General features: G+C 50.3%; 7 protein-coding genes across 7 annotated transcripts; 5 read left to right on the plus strand and 2 right to left on the minus strand.

The window, feature by feature from the left end:
- Positions 1-1271: 1271 nt before the first annotated feature.
- N7533_004297 (uncharacterized protein) lies at positions 1272-1761 on the minus strand (the record flags this gene model as incomplete). The annotated part of the gene is made up of 2 exons (XM_057100947.1): positions 1272-1497; positions 1616-1761. The coding sequence occupies 2 exons, from the start codon at positions 1759-1761 to the stop codon at positions 1272-1274; spliced, it is 372 nt and encodes a 123-aa protein (XP_056960577.1).
- Positions 1762-1870: 109 nt separating this feature from the next.
- Positions 1871-2566, plus strand: N7533_004298 (monooxygenase; the record flags this gene model as incomplete). The annotated part of the gene is made up of 1 exon (XM_057100948.1): positions 1871-2566. The coding sequence occupies one exon, from the start codon at positions 1871-1873 to the stop codon at positions 2564-2566; it is 696 nt and encodes a 231-aa protein (XP_056960578.1).
- A 3400-nt stretch (positions 2567-5966) lies between these two features.
- Positions 5967-8234, plus strand: N7533_004299 (putative mucin family signaling protein Msb2; the record flags this gene model as incomplete). The annotated part of the gene is made up of 1 exon (XM_057100949.1): positions 5967-8234. One exon carries the CDS (start codon positions 5967-5969, stop codon positions 8232-8234), a length of 2268 nt encoding a protein of 755 aa, XP_056960579.1.
- Positions 8235-9533: 1299 nt separating this feature from the next.
- N7533_004300 (uncharacterized protein) lies at positions 9534-10941 on the minus strand (the record flags this gene model as incomplete). The annotated part of the gene is made up of 3 exons (XM_057100950.1): positions 9534-9863; positions 9929-10475; positions 10793-10941. The coding sequence occupies 3 exons, from the start codon at positions 10939-10941 to the stop codon at positions 9534-9536; spliced, it is 1026 nt and encodes a 341-aa protein (XP_056960580.1).
- A 788-nt stretch (positions 10942-11729) lies between these two features.
- On the plus strand, positions 11730-12201 carry N7533_004301 (ATP19 family protein; the record flags this gene model as incomplete). The annotated part of the gene is made up of 3 exons (XM_057100951.1): positions 11730-11777; positions 11909-12036; positions 12156-12201. 3 exons carry the CDS (start codon positions 11730-11732, stop codon positions 12199-12201), a joined length of 222 nt encoding a protein of 73 aa, XP_056960581.1.
- A 717-nt stretch (positions 12202-12918) lies between these two features.
- On the plus strand, positions 12919-13473 carry N7533_004302 (holo-ACP synthase; the record flags this gene model as incomplete). Its single annotated transcript, XM_057100952.1, has 1 exon — positions 12919-13473. The coding sequence occupies one exon, from the start codon at positions 12919-12921 to the stop codon at positions 13471-13473; it is 555 nt and encodes a 184-aa protein (XP_056960582.1).
- An 822-nt stretch (positions 13474-14295) lies between these two features.
- Positions 14296-15382, plus strand: N7533_004303 (histidinol-phosphatase; the record flags this gene model as incomplete). The annotated part of the gene is made up of 3 exons (XM_057100953.1): positions 14296-14454; positions 14522-15058; positions 15137-15382. The coding sequence occupies 3 exons, from the start codon at positions 14296-14298 to the stop codon at positions 15380-15382; spliced, it is 942 nt and encodes a 313-aa protein (XP_056960583.1).
- Positions 15383-15801: the final 419 nt, after the last annotated feature.

Genomic DNA, 15801 nt, shown 5'->3' on the forward strand with positions numbered 1-15801 from the left:
ATGTAGTAGGAACTATCTTCAGATTGCTTTCAATATTGAGATAAAAAGATAACACTCGCCTTGTTTCTGACCGTTAATATATTTGCAAAAAACAGGGTTATCCTAATATCCATTCCCAGACAGTTCTCGCAGCTTTGTTGGCCTTTGGGGTACTCTAAATTAGCCTCAGGCGCCCCATCGCGAGGCGGGACTGGACGCCTTATTCCATAAAAGAGCAAACTCGAAATGTGCCCCTCACTTGCAAAAGTACGATATGAGAGAACCATGATGACGAAAAATTAATAAATTCCTACCATAAAGAAAAATTTGCTTTTGCCTAACTGATAGTTGTATCGGTCTCTCAACCTGAAGACCTCGGGGATAATGAATATATGCGGCTGACAACCCTGGAACTCGGGACATCTCAGGGACTTTTAGCAGCAATTGGATCCCCAGAGATCAAAATTTTATGTACTATTCAAAAATCTTCGTGTATACTAGTACTGTCGAATCTTTCGGATTATTTTCATGTACGTTTTGAGCAAGAATTTTAGAGGGATCGGATGACTCAGATCATTGCACACTGGCATCACTGATTGACAAACAAGCATGCAGCTACCTGCTTTTCACTTGTAGATAACTCTGCCAAATGGTGGACGTCTATTAATATTACATATAAACTGAATTGACAATGGACTAGTGTGTTTCAGAACAGATCTTGAGAAAGACTCGAAGGGAACCTTGGAATAAGATGGTGAAACTACTTGAGAGCAGATCTACTCCTGTAGAAGTAAATATGTTAACATTAGGCGTAAGCATCACTTTATGCCGCTAGGTGTGATGACTCTTAGTTTTTCTTTGAGTAAGAAGCTCCAAAGGGCCAGATATTGATAACTTGTTCTTCATAAAGATCATATTGACACATTAAAACGATAATAAAATGACAACTTGAATGAGAACCACATATTACTTCATCCACATAACTGCTAATACCATGATACAGCAAACGAATATCGAAGTTGGAACCCATGCTAGATCGATCACAAAATGGATCATTTCCATTCCTTGAGAGTCATCCTCGTCAACCTCGGTATTGTTCGGAGTCGAGGGTGGGATATCATCATCTGGCAACAAATGATTGACCGAAGACCAAGAAATGACTAGAAATTGAATTCAAGGATGTGAAGACTCCCTTTTCCGACTAGTAGCAGCAAGACGATAAAATCTCAAATAGCAACGGACAGGGAGGCGCCTGCCATAGCATACGCACACTGGCCGGCACCGACAGTAGGTTATGCTCTGGGCGATGCGCTGGCACTCGAGTCGACATTGGAATTTGGCTGCCTGGCACTGGCAAATGAATGTGCAGCGGCATAAGGGAGGGCAGTGGCAGATTTGCCGGCACCGACATTGGAGTAAGGGCTCAGGGTCACTCCCGGGCTGTTCCAGAGACTCGGCGACAGTTGGATCCGGGCGTTTCTTTGAAATTCTCGCTGAGAACCCATTTTCATTGTCTTCCTGTTAGCTAGGCTCGCTTCTCTCGAGATGGGATTGAAGCGGCGAGCTTCTTGGGATTAAATACACCACCCACATCTCATCATATTGGCGTTTCACATATGAGGGAAGATTCACTCACTCGGCGGGGCTGCATCTCCAAATGTTGAAGATCACAATCAGATACCAGGGGTAGTTCTTGATAGTCGCTATCGAGTTGGGGTCTTTCACCGACGACAATGTGTCGGGGGAGCCCGGCTCGGCAAAGGAAGCACTCTTTTGAAACATGTTCAATTTTTTGGCTCGCTACCTAGGTATCCTCTCCTATCAGCGTTGTATCTTCTTACTCTTTACGGGGTCGAACATCATGGCGATATCACGATTATCCCAGCTCAGTATGCAGCTTCGCAATGCTGAAGACCAAGAAAGGGAGCAAAATGGCCCAGCTGAGTCTTCATATAAAGTTAATGAGCAGCCCCTTAGAACAGCAAGCAAAATTTGCATCATCACCATTGGGGCTGGTGCCAGCGGGCTGAATGTGATCCGGACTTTGCGCAAGCACCTCACAAACTATGAGCACGTCATCTACGAGAAAACCCCCAAAGTTGGCGGGACGTGGTACGAGAATCGATACCCAGGCTGCAAATGTGACATTCAATCGCATAACTACCAATTTTCGTGGAAGCCAAACCGAGAATGGAGCAGTTCCTTCTCCCCCGCGGAAGAAATTGAAACATACCTCTGTCACCTATATGCGGAAGAGGATATGCAAAATCATGTTACGCTTGAGCATGAAGTTGTGGGCGCATACTGGAAAGAAAATTCTGGACATTGGAAGGTCAAAATCAAAATTCTGAAAACTGGTAACAGTTTCGAGTATCATTGCGAATTCGTTCTTAATGCGAGCGGAGTTCCAAAGGGAGTGAATCTTCAATTTACCCTTGTCTGGCCAGATTATGGTGCACTAGTCGAAGATAGCAAGGCTGATATGGGTGATCACGCAAGTCATTGGCAATGGCCAGAGATCTCAGGCCTCCATGAGTTCTCTGGGACTCTAGTTCATAGTGCCAACTGGACTGAAGGATTTGATTGAACAGATAAGAAGGTGGCAGTTATTAGTAAAGGCTCCTCTGGCGTACAGATTGTACCAGAGATTCAAATTGGTAGAAGTGAACGCGCCCTCACTAGCTTGAAAAGTTCATCGTATTACTGGTAATGCTTTTTGTTAAACTGTACCCTCGAATTGAGGGTTCAAGTTCTAACTTAGGATTGTTGTGGTCAGGCCTCCTAAGACCTACCTAGCCCTCACCCGCAATTTGCGGGTAGGGTTTAGGGTACCCTCCTGGCCCGCGGATTTGCCGCGGTCTGCTCTAGGGTCATTGAAATCAATGGATTATAGTAGTATGATTTTAGTATATTTAAATCAGAGTTTTATGTCAAAAATTGTTCATGCCAAGCTATACCAAAGTCACGTTAGTTTTTCCCCCCCCCCAGTCACCAGATATACGTACTAACTATGCCGCACATTACGAATCGACCAATCTTCAATTTAGGACTCGGAGACAACTCATCAGTCTGAGAGATGACGTTCCAACCCAACATTCCACACTGGCCAGACCTACCCCGTGGAGACCATTGCGAAGCAGACATCCACCTTTCCAGCAGGTGAATGCAAGGTGCGCCCCAGTCGATGTCCACCGGGGCAGTCTGGACTCTTCGATGGTGGCCAGACCCAGTCACGTGCGAGCACATGACACGTAGCTTAGGCTGACCTAAGCCATATCACCTGACTAGGTACCTGAATGTGCCTTGACCTGTCGCGCATGGGCCTAGAAGTGGGGCCGAAGCTGGTCCAGGAACAGGCCTAGTGCACGCCTAGTGTACGCCTAGTGCGGGCGCGGCCCTTGGTACGCCCGATGATCCTATTTACGGCAAACTGTGGTACGGGACGTGTTTACATACACGTATTCGTACATCCTTAGTAGAGTATACTGGAGTAGGCAGGTTAGACACTATTGAGATACTACATATATTTTAGGATTGAAATGGTGTACAGACTACTACATAGTCGTTCTCTAACATGCAAGTTAGTATAAAACAAAGGGGTATATTCTTAGTACAAACTTAACTCAAGCGTTTCTATAATTGACAACACGCCTTCCCGGCCACCAGCGACTTCTTTGTCCTTTGTCCGTCTTTGTGCAGCACTATTCGGCACCGTTTCCAGAATCTACCACTGCTGTCCATGCGTGGATACTATTCCCGCGGCAATCTCTACCTCGACGGCAAAAATATGATCAGACCAAACCAGAAACATGCCTCAGCCACCGCCTAGTGGGGAGAGTGGCAGTCTGAAACAGAGAAGCGAACATCCGCGAGACTCTTACATAGCCGAACCCCTCACAGGGCTGGCTCTCCACAACACTCCGAAACACGTCAGGAATGTCGGGATGACGGGGGTTGGGTGCTATGATGTCGATGAGGGGATCGTGATGACCCTTCATTCCGACCTGTCGTGCACGTGGGATGCTACAGAGTACTAGTCTACTGTACGGAGTACAGTATACTCAAATACCTCCGAGGCCTAAAGCGAGTCAGACAGAGTCACGACGGGGATAGATCGACGGGGACATCGCGCAAAGCAAAAATACAACAAGACTTCCAAGACCGTTAAATGGAGTAGGGTATGATAGAAGTTGTAGCACCCCAAGACCACCCGGGCAATCAACAGTAATTACTCCGTATAGTAGTACTTCATAGAGTCCGACGTTTCTCTAGTTAAATGACGGGAAATTAATCGTGGGTTCTTCTAGTAGATAGTTTATTCACAGGATCAATGATAGTTCTGTGCTTCCAACCATCAACCAACTATTGACCTGGCGCCGCGGACCAATGGACAAGAACGGGAAGTAGTCCATGACGTCCCCAGAAGATTTCGAGACTATTGACTCGCGGGCAAGATAGTGCCGCAGTCTGGCAGCTACCGTAGGGTGTACCTGGCTGTGCCACGACCATGATGGTGTCCACACTTCAAGACAGCCTAGGGGCGGCCCCCGAACGATTCAAAGTCTAACCAACTTGGCCATGGCCGGCGTCACGCTGATTCGACCTCTTTGTTGATCGCTTACCCGAAGAGGCCAGGCGAGCGCGACTAAAACGAGGCCACGCCACAACGGGCCAAGTGGGCTTGACGAAATCCCCGTGTACCGTTGCGTATTGCTGGTGGAGGGTGAGTGTCGTTATTGCCACAGGACACGCACAGTAGAGGAGGGAGTAGGGAGTAGGGAGTAGGAGTATGGACTCAAGTGCCTGACGCGGGCTGATTGCGATGTGCAGTTGACCTACCGTGTATAGCAGTGGGTAGCCAGGTGGACTCGATACCTACTGTACATAGGTGGACTGGACTCATTCTGATCTGATCGTGATCGTGATCGGGTACGCTGTGCTTTTCAGGAGAACGGAGCACGGAGTGCTCCATTCCCATGCTGCTCCATATATACTGAAAAATGAGTCGTGAAGGATGTCTGTTTACTCGGTAGTTACTCTGTACTCAGTACTCTGTAGGATGTATCATGTGATATGTTTTGTTTTTCTCCCCTGGTGGCTGAATGTGCTGCAGGAGCGGGAGAGGTCGCACCTGCCGCGAATATTCCGACTACCACACAGAGTGCCTCGTGCTATACAATACATATACATACCTAAGTATATATACTCTAGCATATAATCAAGACGGTGATTCAGTGAGTATAATATAGAGTAAATAAAATATAGCTATAGTCTACTTACAGTAGACTATCATCTCTGCAATTTTAGATTGTATGTGTCCTCCGTCCACACTTAGTGCGTGGCTGTAACCCCCTAATTTACCGTCACTTACAATACACCGTCCCACCACTCCACTTGGCAAACTCCCCCCCATTTCCCCTTCGCCCCCTACAAGCCTCCTCCCTCTTCATTATTCACCTTAATTCATTCCTTTCACTCTCTTTACTGCGTCAACGACTTTGGCGCCTTTGACCTGGGACTCAGCCAATTTGAGATTTCCCCTTGCATATCCCACGGTCGCGCTTGTTTTCGTTTTCGATTCTCTTTCATCGCTATCGCTCTGCCTCAGGGCCTTCCACTCGCTCCTTACTGCTGTTCAAGCCCACACTCGCTTCTTCGCCTCGTCTTTTTACTTGCCCGGCTCGTCTCAGTTACGATCCCCCCTTCCATTCGTTTGTCCGTCTAGATCCATCGCCATTGATTCGCTCGTGTTTCACTCGCATCCCGTTGCCCTCGAGACGTCCAGGTTTCCAAAGGAACAAGGTCGAAGATTGAAGGTGTCGAGACTGTGACCCAGCATCATCTTAACTTCCCATCGATCCATTCGATTCACTCTTTCACGCGCATAACCGAGGTGTTGACAGACGAGACCATCCGATCTCGTACTGTACCCTCTCTCGACCGGACGCTCTATCATCTGAACTACCTACACAGGTCCGACGATTAATATGCGCCCCGGAACTCTTTCTCTCCTCGCGGCCTGTGCCCTTGGTGTCGTCGCTTCCCAGGAATCCGACAACAGTGTTGTGGAACAACCAGAAGTCACCAATGTCGAACGCCCGCGCTTCTACTTCCCTCGCGAGGTGAAGCGTAACATCAAGAATATCACACACAAGTCCGAGGACTCGACCGATGGAGGAATCTTGAACAGTGTCAACGAGCTCCTCTCCAAGGTGGCTGGTGGTACTTCCGACACCACCACTTCCGAGACTGCGACTGCGACCCCCACCCAGTCTGGCAAGGAGGTCGTTGTCGTGATCACTGAGAACCCCGATGGAACCCGTGTTACCAGCACCATCACCCGTGATGTCGCCGCTCCGACCACCACCACCGCGTCCACCGTGACCACCAAGAGCGAGACTCCTGTCGTTAACTCCAATGCCAGCAACACGGCCTCCGACACCAAGAGCACCGACTCTAAGGATTCTACCGCAGCCTCCAGTGCCAACACCGAGTCTGCCACTGCTACTAAGTCCGCCTCGGCGACTGCTACCACTTCCAGCTCCGGTATCCTTGGAGATGTCGTTTCTGACGCTGTTGGTGGCGTCAACTCTGTTGTTAGCAATGTCGGCTCTGGAGTGAAAACCGTTGTTGATGGTGTCGTTGGTTCCACCACGACCTCTTCTTCCGCAGCTTCTGCTACTGGTGCTGCTACTAATGGCACTTCCTCGGCCCTCAAGAGCGCGGATGGGACGTCCTCTGCTGCCACTACCACTGCCTCGGATAACTGGATGCAGAGCTGGATTGATAGCATCGGCGGTACTACTACCTCCCCCACGACTCTCCCCGTCAGTGTCCCTGCCTCCACCACTGCCTCCCCAACTACCTCCGCTACGGGCTCTGCCACTTCCGGTGGTGATTTTCTCGCATCTCTTGTCAGCCCTGTCGCCTCTGGCATCACCGGTATCCTCAATGGTGGTGGCAATGGAACAAACTCTACCGACAGCCTTACCACTGGCCTTCCCGCCGTCCCCAGTCCCTCCGGTGCTCTCATCCCTCACCCTCCCTCCGCTGTTCCCAGCGGTAGTGTGGTTCCCACTGGCACCGGTGGCACTGGCAGCGGCAGCAACACTCCTGGTGTATCTAACTCGATGGGCCCTGTTCCCACTCCTCACCAGCCTGTCACCGGTACCGACACTAGCTCTGGTACCGACTCTGGAAAGGCTACTGGCTCTGTCTCGGGTGTTCCTACTCCCACTGGCGCCACTCACGAGACTAACTCTGTCGTGCCTACTTCCACCGCTATTCCCACGCCTGCCACTGAGACCACCTCCACCGAGACTGTTCAGCCCAAGCCCAAGCCCACTGAGGTCTCAAGTGAGTCCGAGACTAGCAACTGGATGCCGTCCACCATTCTTGTTCAGCCTACCGCCGTTCCTTCTGAGACCAGCACCCACACTGGTACCAACACTCAGCAGACCAGCGGCCCGACTTCGCTCCCTGGCTCCATTACCCCATCCAACGCTGGCTCTGAGGCTCCTGCGGATGCAATTTTGCTCCAGCTTGGATTTGATAGCCACCTGCCCTGGTCTTTCGTTGCCACCACCCCGCTCTCTTCGTCTCAGATCTTCGAGTACATTCCCCAGGCTGTGAAGAGCGCTCTTTCCGGTGCCGATAGCATGTCCATGTTCGCCCTGGAGCCTTACTACTCCTGGAAGACCACTGGCTACAATGCCACGCTCGCTATCTTCTATTTCCCCCGCAGCAAGGTCGATGCCCTGAAGAGCCTGAAGCTCAACCCTAACTCTGCTCTGTACGAACAGCAGAGCGAGGCCGCCAAGACCATCATGGGTATGATCGACCCTTCCATCCCGCTCGAGTTCAACGGTAACTTCCCCACTGGCGACTCCGATTCGACCTCTGGCTTCAACGGCAACAACGACGATGACAACGGCAACAGCAACAGCGGAGACAACAACGGCGATGCTGGATCTTCCAGCAGTTCCAAGGCCAAGGCCAGCTCCGTCGGCATTGGTGTCGGTGTCTGCGCTGGTGCCGCCGCCTACGGTGCTGGTATGTTCTGGGTTGCCCGCCGCTACCGCAAGAGAAAGCAGCTGCACCAGCGTTCCAGCTCCACTGCCGAGCAGATGAGCCAGGGCTCCGGCGCTGGCTCCCTATTCGCTGCTGGTGCTCGCATGTCTGGTAGCCAGCGCACCGGCCGCTCCCAGATGATTAGTGCGCCCGTCATGGCCGAGAACTCTCTGGGCTGGAACTAGGCGTTCAATTCAAGATATCAAGACGGATAGACTGGCTGATCGGCCTCGTCATACTTCCTCTGCCCCTGCCTTGACAGGTGGGCGCCCCCGGGCGTCTCCCGTGCCAGTGTTCCAGTGAGCTTCTTGGATCCTCTTGCAAACTTATTGGAACATCTGGCTGAAGCAGGCAGAAAGAAGCCTGACTGCACAAAACTTCATTTCATTGTTCATCATCCCCTCCCAGGATATATGTCATATATCACGTATCTTTTTCACCTGTGAAAACTTTGACCGGCCATTTTTTTTCCACTTCTTTTTTTCACCTTTCATTTTTATGATACTCCGAGCTCCTCCTGGAAGCTGCGTTGTGTCTATTTTTCTTTTCTTTTTTTCTTTCTGGAATATTCCCCCTTGTGTTTAACAATGCTCCACAACACCACCTCTCTACCTTACCTACCCTTCTCCATTTTACATTTTCCACCCCTGGCCCCTTGTGAAGACTTGTGATAAACTGAATGAGAACGAAAACGTTGATTACTGCTTCAGCTTTGTGTGTGCCCTCTGGAAAATTTACTTTTTTAACTGGTCATATCTATGTCTCTTTTTCTTTTTCTCTTTCGCCCCCTTCCTTCCCTCCCTCTCTTATGCTATGCACATCCCATCTAATGGCTTGGGTGGCCAGGATTCTCATGAGCTAACGCTATTATTCCTGCCCCTTTCTTATACTGTCTGTTTGATTGTTCTGTTTTTTGCTGTTTTGTACAGATGTTTGTCCCATGGACAGAGTAGAGTGTGAAGAATGAAGTAGATTCTTTCCTTATTACCCTTTGATTCTTTGTATTAGTATGCCATGTAGGTGCGTACTACTTGCTAGACAACCGAGTAGTAACTACCTATGTATTCCCTGGGCAACGAAACGAGGGACTGGGTTGTGGTCTTTTCCTTGATCGACTATGATGGGATGGAAACTACCTCAAACGTCCGACTCGGAGTTGCCATCTGTATTTGTCAGATTGGAAGGGGTAGACTTGTCTGATCCGTTGTCAACAATCACAGCCCTAGCTGCCAATGAAACACCGAGTCCCAGCTAGGGCGTTGTCTTACCCAAAGGTCACTTCCAAACTCTGTTCAAACAACATCCATGGATAGTAAAAGTCAAGTTCCAAGAACTGGAAATGGGATATCAATTCAAAGTGGAGAAAACCCACATATACAAAAGAGAGGAGTCTTGTTAAGGAATATCCATCGAAGAGGAAAAAAAAAGACGGTATAGCTTCAAGTTCACCTGTACTTAGCATATCACTACATGCCAGGTAATCCTCATTCCTTCTTCTCCTTCCCACCACCGCCGAAATAAGAACTCAATCCCATCCAACCGCCACCACTCTCCTTCCTCTCTTCCCTAGCCGCCTGCCTATCACTCTTATACTCCTCCCAAGAAAGCTGCGCCGCGGCACCGGTCACACCTTGGCCCTCACCAGATGCAGCAGAGTGACCACCCTCCCGACCCTTCAACGCATGCGCAGGCAAAGGACGAACCGCATCCTCGCCGCCATAAACACGTAGCGCAGTACCGAATGCCCAGTCCACAGCTTCTTCAACAGGGTGATCGAATATGTACGGTAGGAAGGGAACAACAGAGAGACCGAGCTGTAAACAATATCAAATGCATTAGCCAAAACATTCCGAAGAAAAGCAAGGAACCCCAAACATACCCCAATAGGAACCCAAGTCCTCACAAACGCAACCTTAGACCCGCGCACCATTTTCCCAGAATACTTCACAACAGAATGGATCGTAAAAGCCGGCAACCCCATACTAGCCAGACTCTGAAACACAGCCCGCTTAGCCATAACCATGCGATAATCCTCCGCCAGGGAAATCGTATTCGTGTTCCAGGGCGTGAGTTCAGACTCCTGTCCCGCGGCGCCCTCGTCGAGCGGCTTGACTAGATTGCCCGTGGCCATGCCACGGATCTCCTGGCTGACGCTGACGCTCGCGTCGCGGTATTCTTGGCCTGGGGCCGTTAGTGCGCGCCGGTTGCGCAGGTAGGCTTTGTAGCCTTCATGGCTGACGTCGCCGAGGAGGTAGGCCCAGGAGACGGCGTAGGCGGAGCGGACGAGGATTGGGTGGGCGACTGGGCGGAAGGATTCGCCTATGTCGGATGTGTAGGCTACGTAGCGGTGGGCTGAGAGGAGGATTGTTCGGATTCGGTTTGCGTAGGCGGCGTAGCGGTATGGGGTGTCTGTTGAGTCGACGGAGCTGGGGGAAGAGGCGGGCATGTTAGTTGGTGTGTTGAGTTGAGGTGAGGTGAATGGAGGTTGCTGTGGTGGTAAAAATAGGAATTATAGAAGAGGAGGGCAGCGCTGGTGGTATTGGTGGTATTGGTGGTGCTGGGTAGCTGATATCATATGGTGGAGTATGGATGGATGTATGGAGAAAGCCAGACTGGGCCGAATGCGGTGTTTTGCGGAGCTGCCTTGTTTTTCTTCTTTCATGGTATTGCTCGGCGAGGATTGTGCAATGATTGTGATTTGTATTGGAATAGGATGGACTGGATTGGGGTGTATCGCACGTACTAGGGAGAATAGAGGTCATCGTAGAAATCGTCTTCACGGTCGACGATCTGTTGGAGTTTCTGGGGCAGGCTTTGCCGCGGCGGGAGCGGGGAGTTGTCTGCTTCTGTCTCTGCGGGCGTCGAGGCTTCTGGCTTGCGACCCCAAACCATTATGTATTGTGGGAGTCGTAGATAACGAAATTAAAAGAATGTAAAATGAGGGGGGAAAGAAGGAGGGAAAGAGTGAGGGGAAAAGAGGGGAGGTACAGGGCACGAGGGTAGACTCCGAATGGGGAAGTAGAGAAGTCGAGATGCAAGGGGGAAATGGGAGTGGGAAAAAATTAAAAAAAAAAAACAAAAGTTGAAATTAGTACGGAAAGGAAGAGAAGAGTAGGTCACTAATACTAGTTGAATAGGAGGAATTGAACTAAACTTGGTTCTGACAATATCCTCGGAGCTGCGGCATCAGCCACGGCAGCGGGCAGCGGGCAGTGCAATAATATAGCCGGGGAACTAGTTCAAGTTATACAATACCTGTGACTGGACCGTGGTTTAGTGCAATGCTGCCGGTGGTTTTCCTGGTTGCTGAGTGATTTCTAATTTATAAATGGTCTGTGTAATTGCACAAAGTTAGATCTGGTTGAGATTATGAACATCATTGTTCTATGCTCTCTTGACTCTCATAAAAGATGAAAGATTCAATATACTCTAGGGAGTACTCCGTATTCTTTCTTCATTCTCCTTCTGATCTTCTGCTTCCCGAAATCACATGACCTCGGGCCTTCCCGGAATACGCTAACACCACGTGATCTCCAGTCACCTGTTGCTGTCTGCTGACTCACCCGACACGCTAACCGTATCTGGTCCGGTCCGACTTCGTCTCTGGCCGAGCCTGAGGATTCCGCTTTCCACATCGTTGCCTTTAACCTCCAACTCATCCCCCACCTCACTCCCTCAAAATGGTCGTCTACTACCAGATCGCCGGCAAGAAGGTCGGCTCCCACGTCGTAAGTGACCGACCCGCTTTCCCAATCTGCCCGCACGCCCCCGCCTCATCCCTTTTTGCATCCTGGCATGACCCGGAAGCACGAGAACCGCAACACAACGGCTAACAGTGTTTCTTTTTGCGCGTCTATAGCTCTCCATGGCTGTTCTCGGCTCCATCTTCGCCGGTTCCTGGGCTGCCATGTCCGGTGGCGAGAAGCCCAAGACTGCCGCCGGTCCCCCCATCAACGCCTCTTCCAAGGAGGAGGGTGACTTTGTCCAGTACGTGATCCGCAATTTCTCTGCTGTTGCTTCTATCTCCAGAGAAGAGAGAACGAAGCTTGAAAATACCCTTGTGTACACCCATACTGCGCAATGACTAACATGAACCACCCCTCTAGACAATTCCTGAAGGAAGTTGATGGCGGCAAGTCCGAGAAGCACTAAATCGCTCTCTCCGCGGAATATGTCGACGGAATCGACCGGTCGTGAACCTACGTGACGCCACTCGAGCTCGTCCCGTTCGCCTGTCGCTTTCTGTCGCATCGGTGCAATCGATACATCTCGGCTAGCCATATGGTATGCCCCGGTCAGCGTGGAAGCTGGGTTATTATTGCTGGGATCCCTGCGACGGGTGGATTTTGTGGATCTGTACATAAGAGGCGTGTACGTTGCATAGAAGAAATTGTTCCTTCTACACTTCTTCTCACTGTGTTCTGGCGGAACTACTAGCCGAACTGCTGGTTCTGGTTCTGGTAGTACTTCTCAAACAAGGGTATGCGGAAACTGTGTCCAGCTCCTACATTTTTCTCCACATCGATGAACTGGAGCCATGGGTCTGTCATTGCTGCGTTGTATCTTCGTGCTGGTGTACCTGTCAGGCTCTAGTAGCTAGTAGCTAGGAGCTTGTAGCTTGTAGCTTGTAGCTGGTCGGATCTTGGAAATCGTAGCACAGGAAGTTCAGCAAACGAATACCCAAAGTAAATCATCAGCGTATAGACCAGCCAATAACCAGATTCTATCATATAGCCACCGTATTTCCCGCGTGTATGTTTGCGTAGCCGCAACCTTAAGCAAATCCAATCATCCAACCACCCTCCACTCTTCCTCCCTGCACCTCACCTCAACACTCCATACCAAACCTCACCACCCACCACAACCAAAATGAAACAAATACCCTTCCCCTACGCTCTGAACATCGGCACCGACATCGTCCACCTGCCCCGCATAACCCGCCTTCTAACCTCACGCCCGAACTACCTCTCGCGCTTCACGCAGCGCATACTCAGCGAAGCCGAACAACGCGACTTCCACAGACGCTTCAAGGGCATCACCCAAATCTCCCCATCCCAGAATACATCTGAAACTGCACCCAACTTTACCATTGCCTCCATATCTGCCTCTGCGCGCTCTCCGCCCATAACCCCCGAAATAACGCGCTGGCTCGCTGGCCGCTTCGCCGCCAAAGAAGCCGCGCGCAAAGCGTCGCCAGCGGGCGCGGCCTCGATTGGGTGGAAGGATGTTATTGTGAGGGTTGAGGAGGATGAGAGAAAGTCGACTGCTTCAACGGGTGGTGTTGTTGGTGGGCACACTGCGGCGGATGGAACGAGTCGGAGGCCGGAGATCGTTTATGTTGGTGGTGGCGAGGAGAGGGTTGCGAGGTTATCTATTTCGCATGATGGGGATTATGTGGTTGCTACTGTTCTTGCTGCGGGGTGAAGAGGGAGCAGAATCAGGATGGTTTTTGATTTGATGAAGCTTCTTGAGGTCTTTTGGCCCAAGGAAGCTATGGATTCCACGCATCTACACTTCACTCCTGTCTAATTGGCCACGGGGATCCATCGCATTTGGTTCTCCTTTCCGATTGACCTTGTCTGATCCCGTGGATGGAGCTTTCTCTTGATGGCTGAGCTGTCTTTGGATACTGCATGTGCCCGCAGACTTGAGCGCGGCCGCGTGACTACTCCTGATATGTGTCATACTCGGTGCCCTGTGTGGATGTTAGTCGAAAGATTTCCTCAATTGTGACTTGAATTGAGGTTAATGCCATAGCGATGTTGTATAGAAATTCCAATGCCGAGGCATTCTGTTGGCGTTGGGTTTGTAGAAGATCCAAAGATTTCTCCAGACAAACTGGCTCCAGGCTTATATGATCATCAGGTAGAACCAATGGGAGACCAGTAGAAATATGCCAACGGTTCAATTGTCTTGCTTTCAGTCCCATTCTGTTGAAATTGCTACCACGTTTTTAATGGTTGGCCATCGTTGGCTGCGGGATTTGCGGGACAATCTTATCGTGACTCGGAGTTCTCATATCTTCCGCGGAGCTGCTGCATCCCACTCCATCCCAGTTTCCCCAACGATTACATCTCTTTTTTGCCAATCGGTGTTGGATTCATTCGGTTCTGGCAAATCTTCTACCCAACGAGCAGCTTCTTGCAGTGTACAGAGAACAGACGAAATAGATAGAACAAGGTACACCCCACCGATATCTCTTACTCTCTCGACCACACGCTGATGATAAGCCAGGAACATACCAAGATGCCCTTCTCTCACCACAGCCATTCGGGCCAGTTCTGCCCCGGTCATGCAAAGGACTCCTTAGAGGAAGTCATCCAGACCGCCATTAGCAAAAAGATGAAGGTCTTCTGCCTGACAGAGCACATGCCGCGCCACAAAGAAGATTTCTACCCAGAAGAGGTACACCACTCAGGCCGCAAAAGCATAACACCAGGCCCAAAGAGCAAAAGCTAATCGTCCTCCCCAGATCGAATCCGGCCAAACAGAAGAATGGCACGCCAGCAATGAAGAAGCCTACTGGATCGAAGCAACCCGCCTACGCAAAAAGTACGCCTCACAAATCAACCTAATAATCGGTTTCGAGTGTGACTGGATCAGACCCGAGTCCAGAGCCCTGATCGAGCACTCTCTATCCCGCTTCCCATTCGAATTCTTCATCGGCTCACTCCACCACACCCTAACCATCCCAATCGACTACGACAGGCCCATGTACGAAGAAGCCCGTGACCGCGCGGGTGGTTCAGAGGAGAAGCTCTACGAGGCGTATTTCGACGAGCAGCTGGATATGCTGCAACAGTTGCGTCCGCTCGTTGTGGGCCATTTCGATCTCATTCGGCTGAAGAGTGATGATCCAGAGCGAAGCTTCACCACCTGGCCGGGTGTTTGGAGTAAAGTATTACGGAACTTGGACTTTGTGGCGTCGTACGGCGGTATCCTTGAGCTTAATGGCGCGGCCTTGAGGAAGGGAATGAATGAGCCTTATCCCAAGGCGGAGATTTGCAAGGTAAAATTTCCTTTTTTTGGTCCGATGGTGGCTGCCGGTAAACTTTGAACGGAAAAGCTGATTCTTTCGCTGTTGTAGGAGTTCCTTGCTCGCGGTGGTCGCTTCTGTCTTTCAGATGACAGCCACGGCGTGGATCAGATCAGTCTGAATTTCCAACGTGTAGTGGATTTCCTTGATAGTACTGGCATCTCAACGGTGCATTATTTGCGGGTAGCCGAGACAGAGGCGCAGGCTTCTGCGCCTGATGCTAGATTTCCTCGCACGGAGATCGGTTCGATTTCTGTGGAGGAATTGAAAAAGCTGGATTTCTGGCAGGTGGCTTGAGGGGCTATTGATGTACATAGAATTTAAAGTGTTCCCGACGTATTACCATCATCCAAGTCTCCTTCTTGCTTGAAAGATACTCTGGTGTCTAACTACCTACAGAGACCATCAATGCACGCTTCTCATTGCGTGCCTTGTTTTCACTCTCACTAAGCTAGACCTTCACTTATTAGAACAATCGTACTCCCGACTTTTGAATGAGCTTTAACTGATCCATTCTCTTACAGTGGCAATTATCTCGTTGTGGACATCGCGCATGCTGTTTTATGTTCTCGAGCTTCCCTCGTCAATAGTATTATTCGGGGAATGCTCCGCTTGACGAACGACCAGGCCGTAGTCCACCTGACTTTTTCGACAATCGTTCCTGGGAATGGACTGAATATGCTGGGAAGGAACCTGAATCTAGTATCATCATGATG

Source organism: Penicillium manginii, assembly GCF_028828005.1.
Source record: "Penicillium manginii strain IBT 31320 chromosome Unknown utg000004l:1.0-7231830.0:1.0-7236170.0, whole genome shotgun sequence".
Classification (NCBI taxonomy): Eukaryota; Fungi; Ascomycota; class Eurotiomycetes; order Eurotiales; family Aspergillaceae; genus Penicillium; species Penicillium manginii.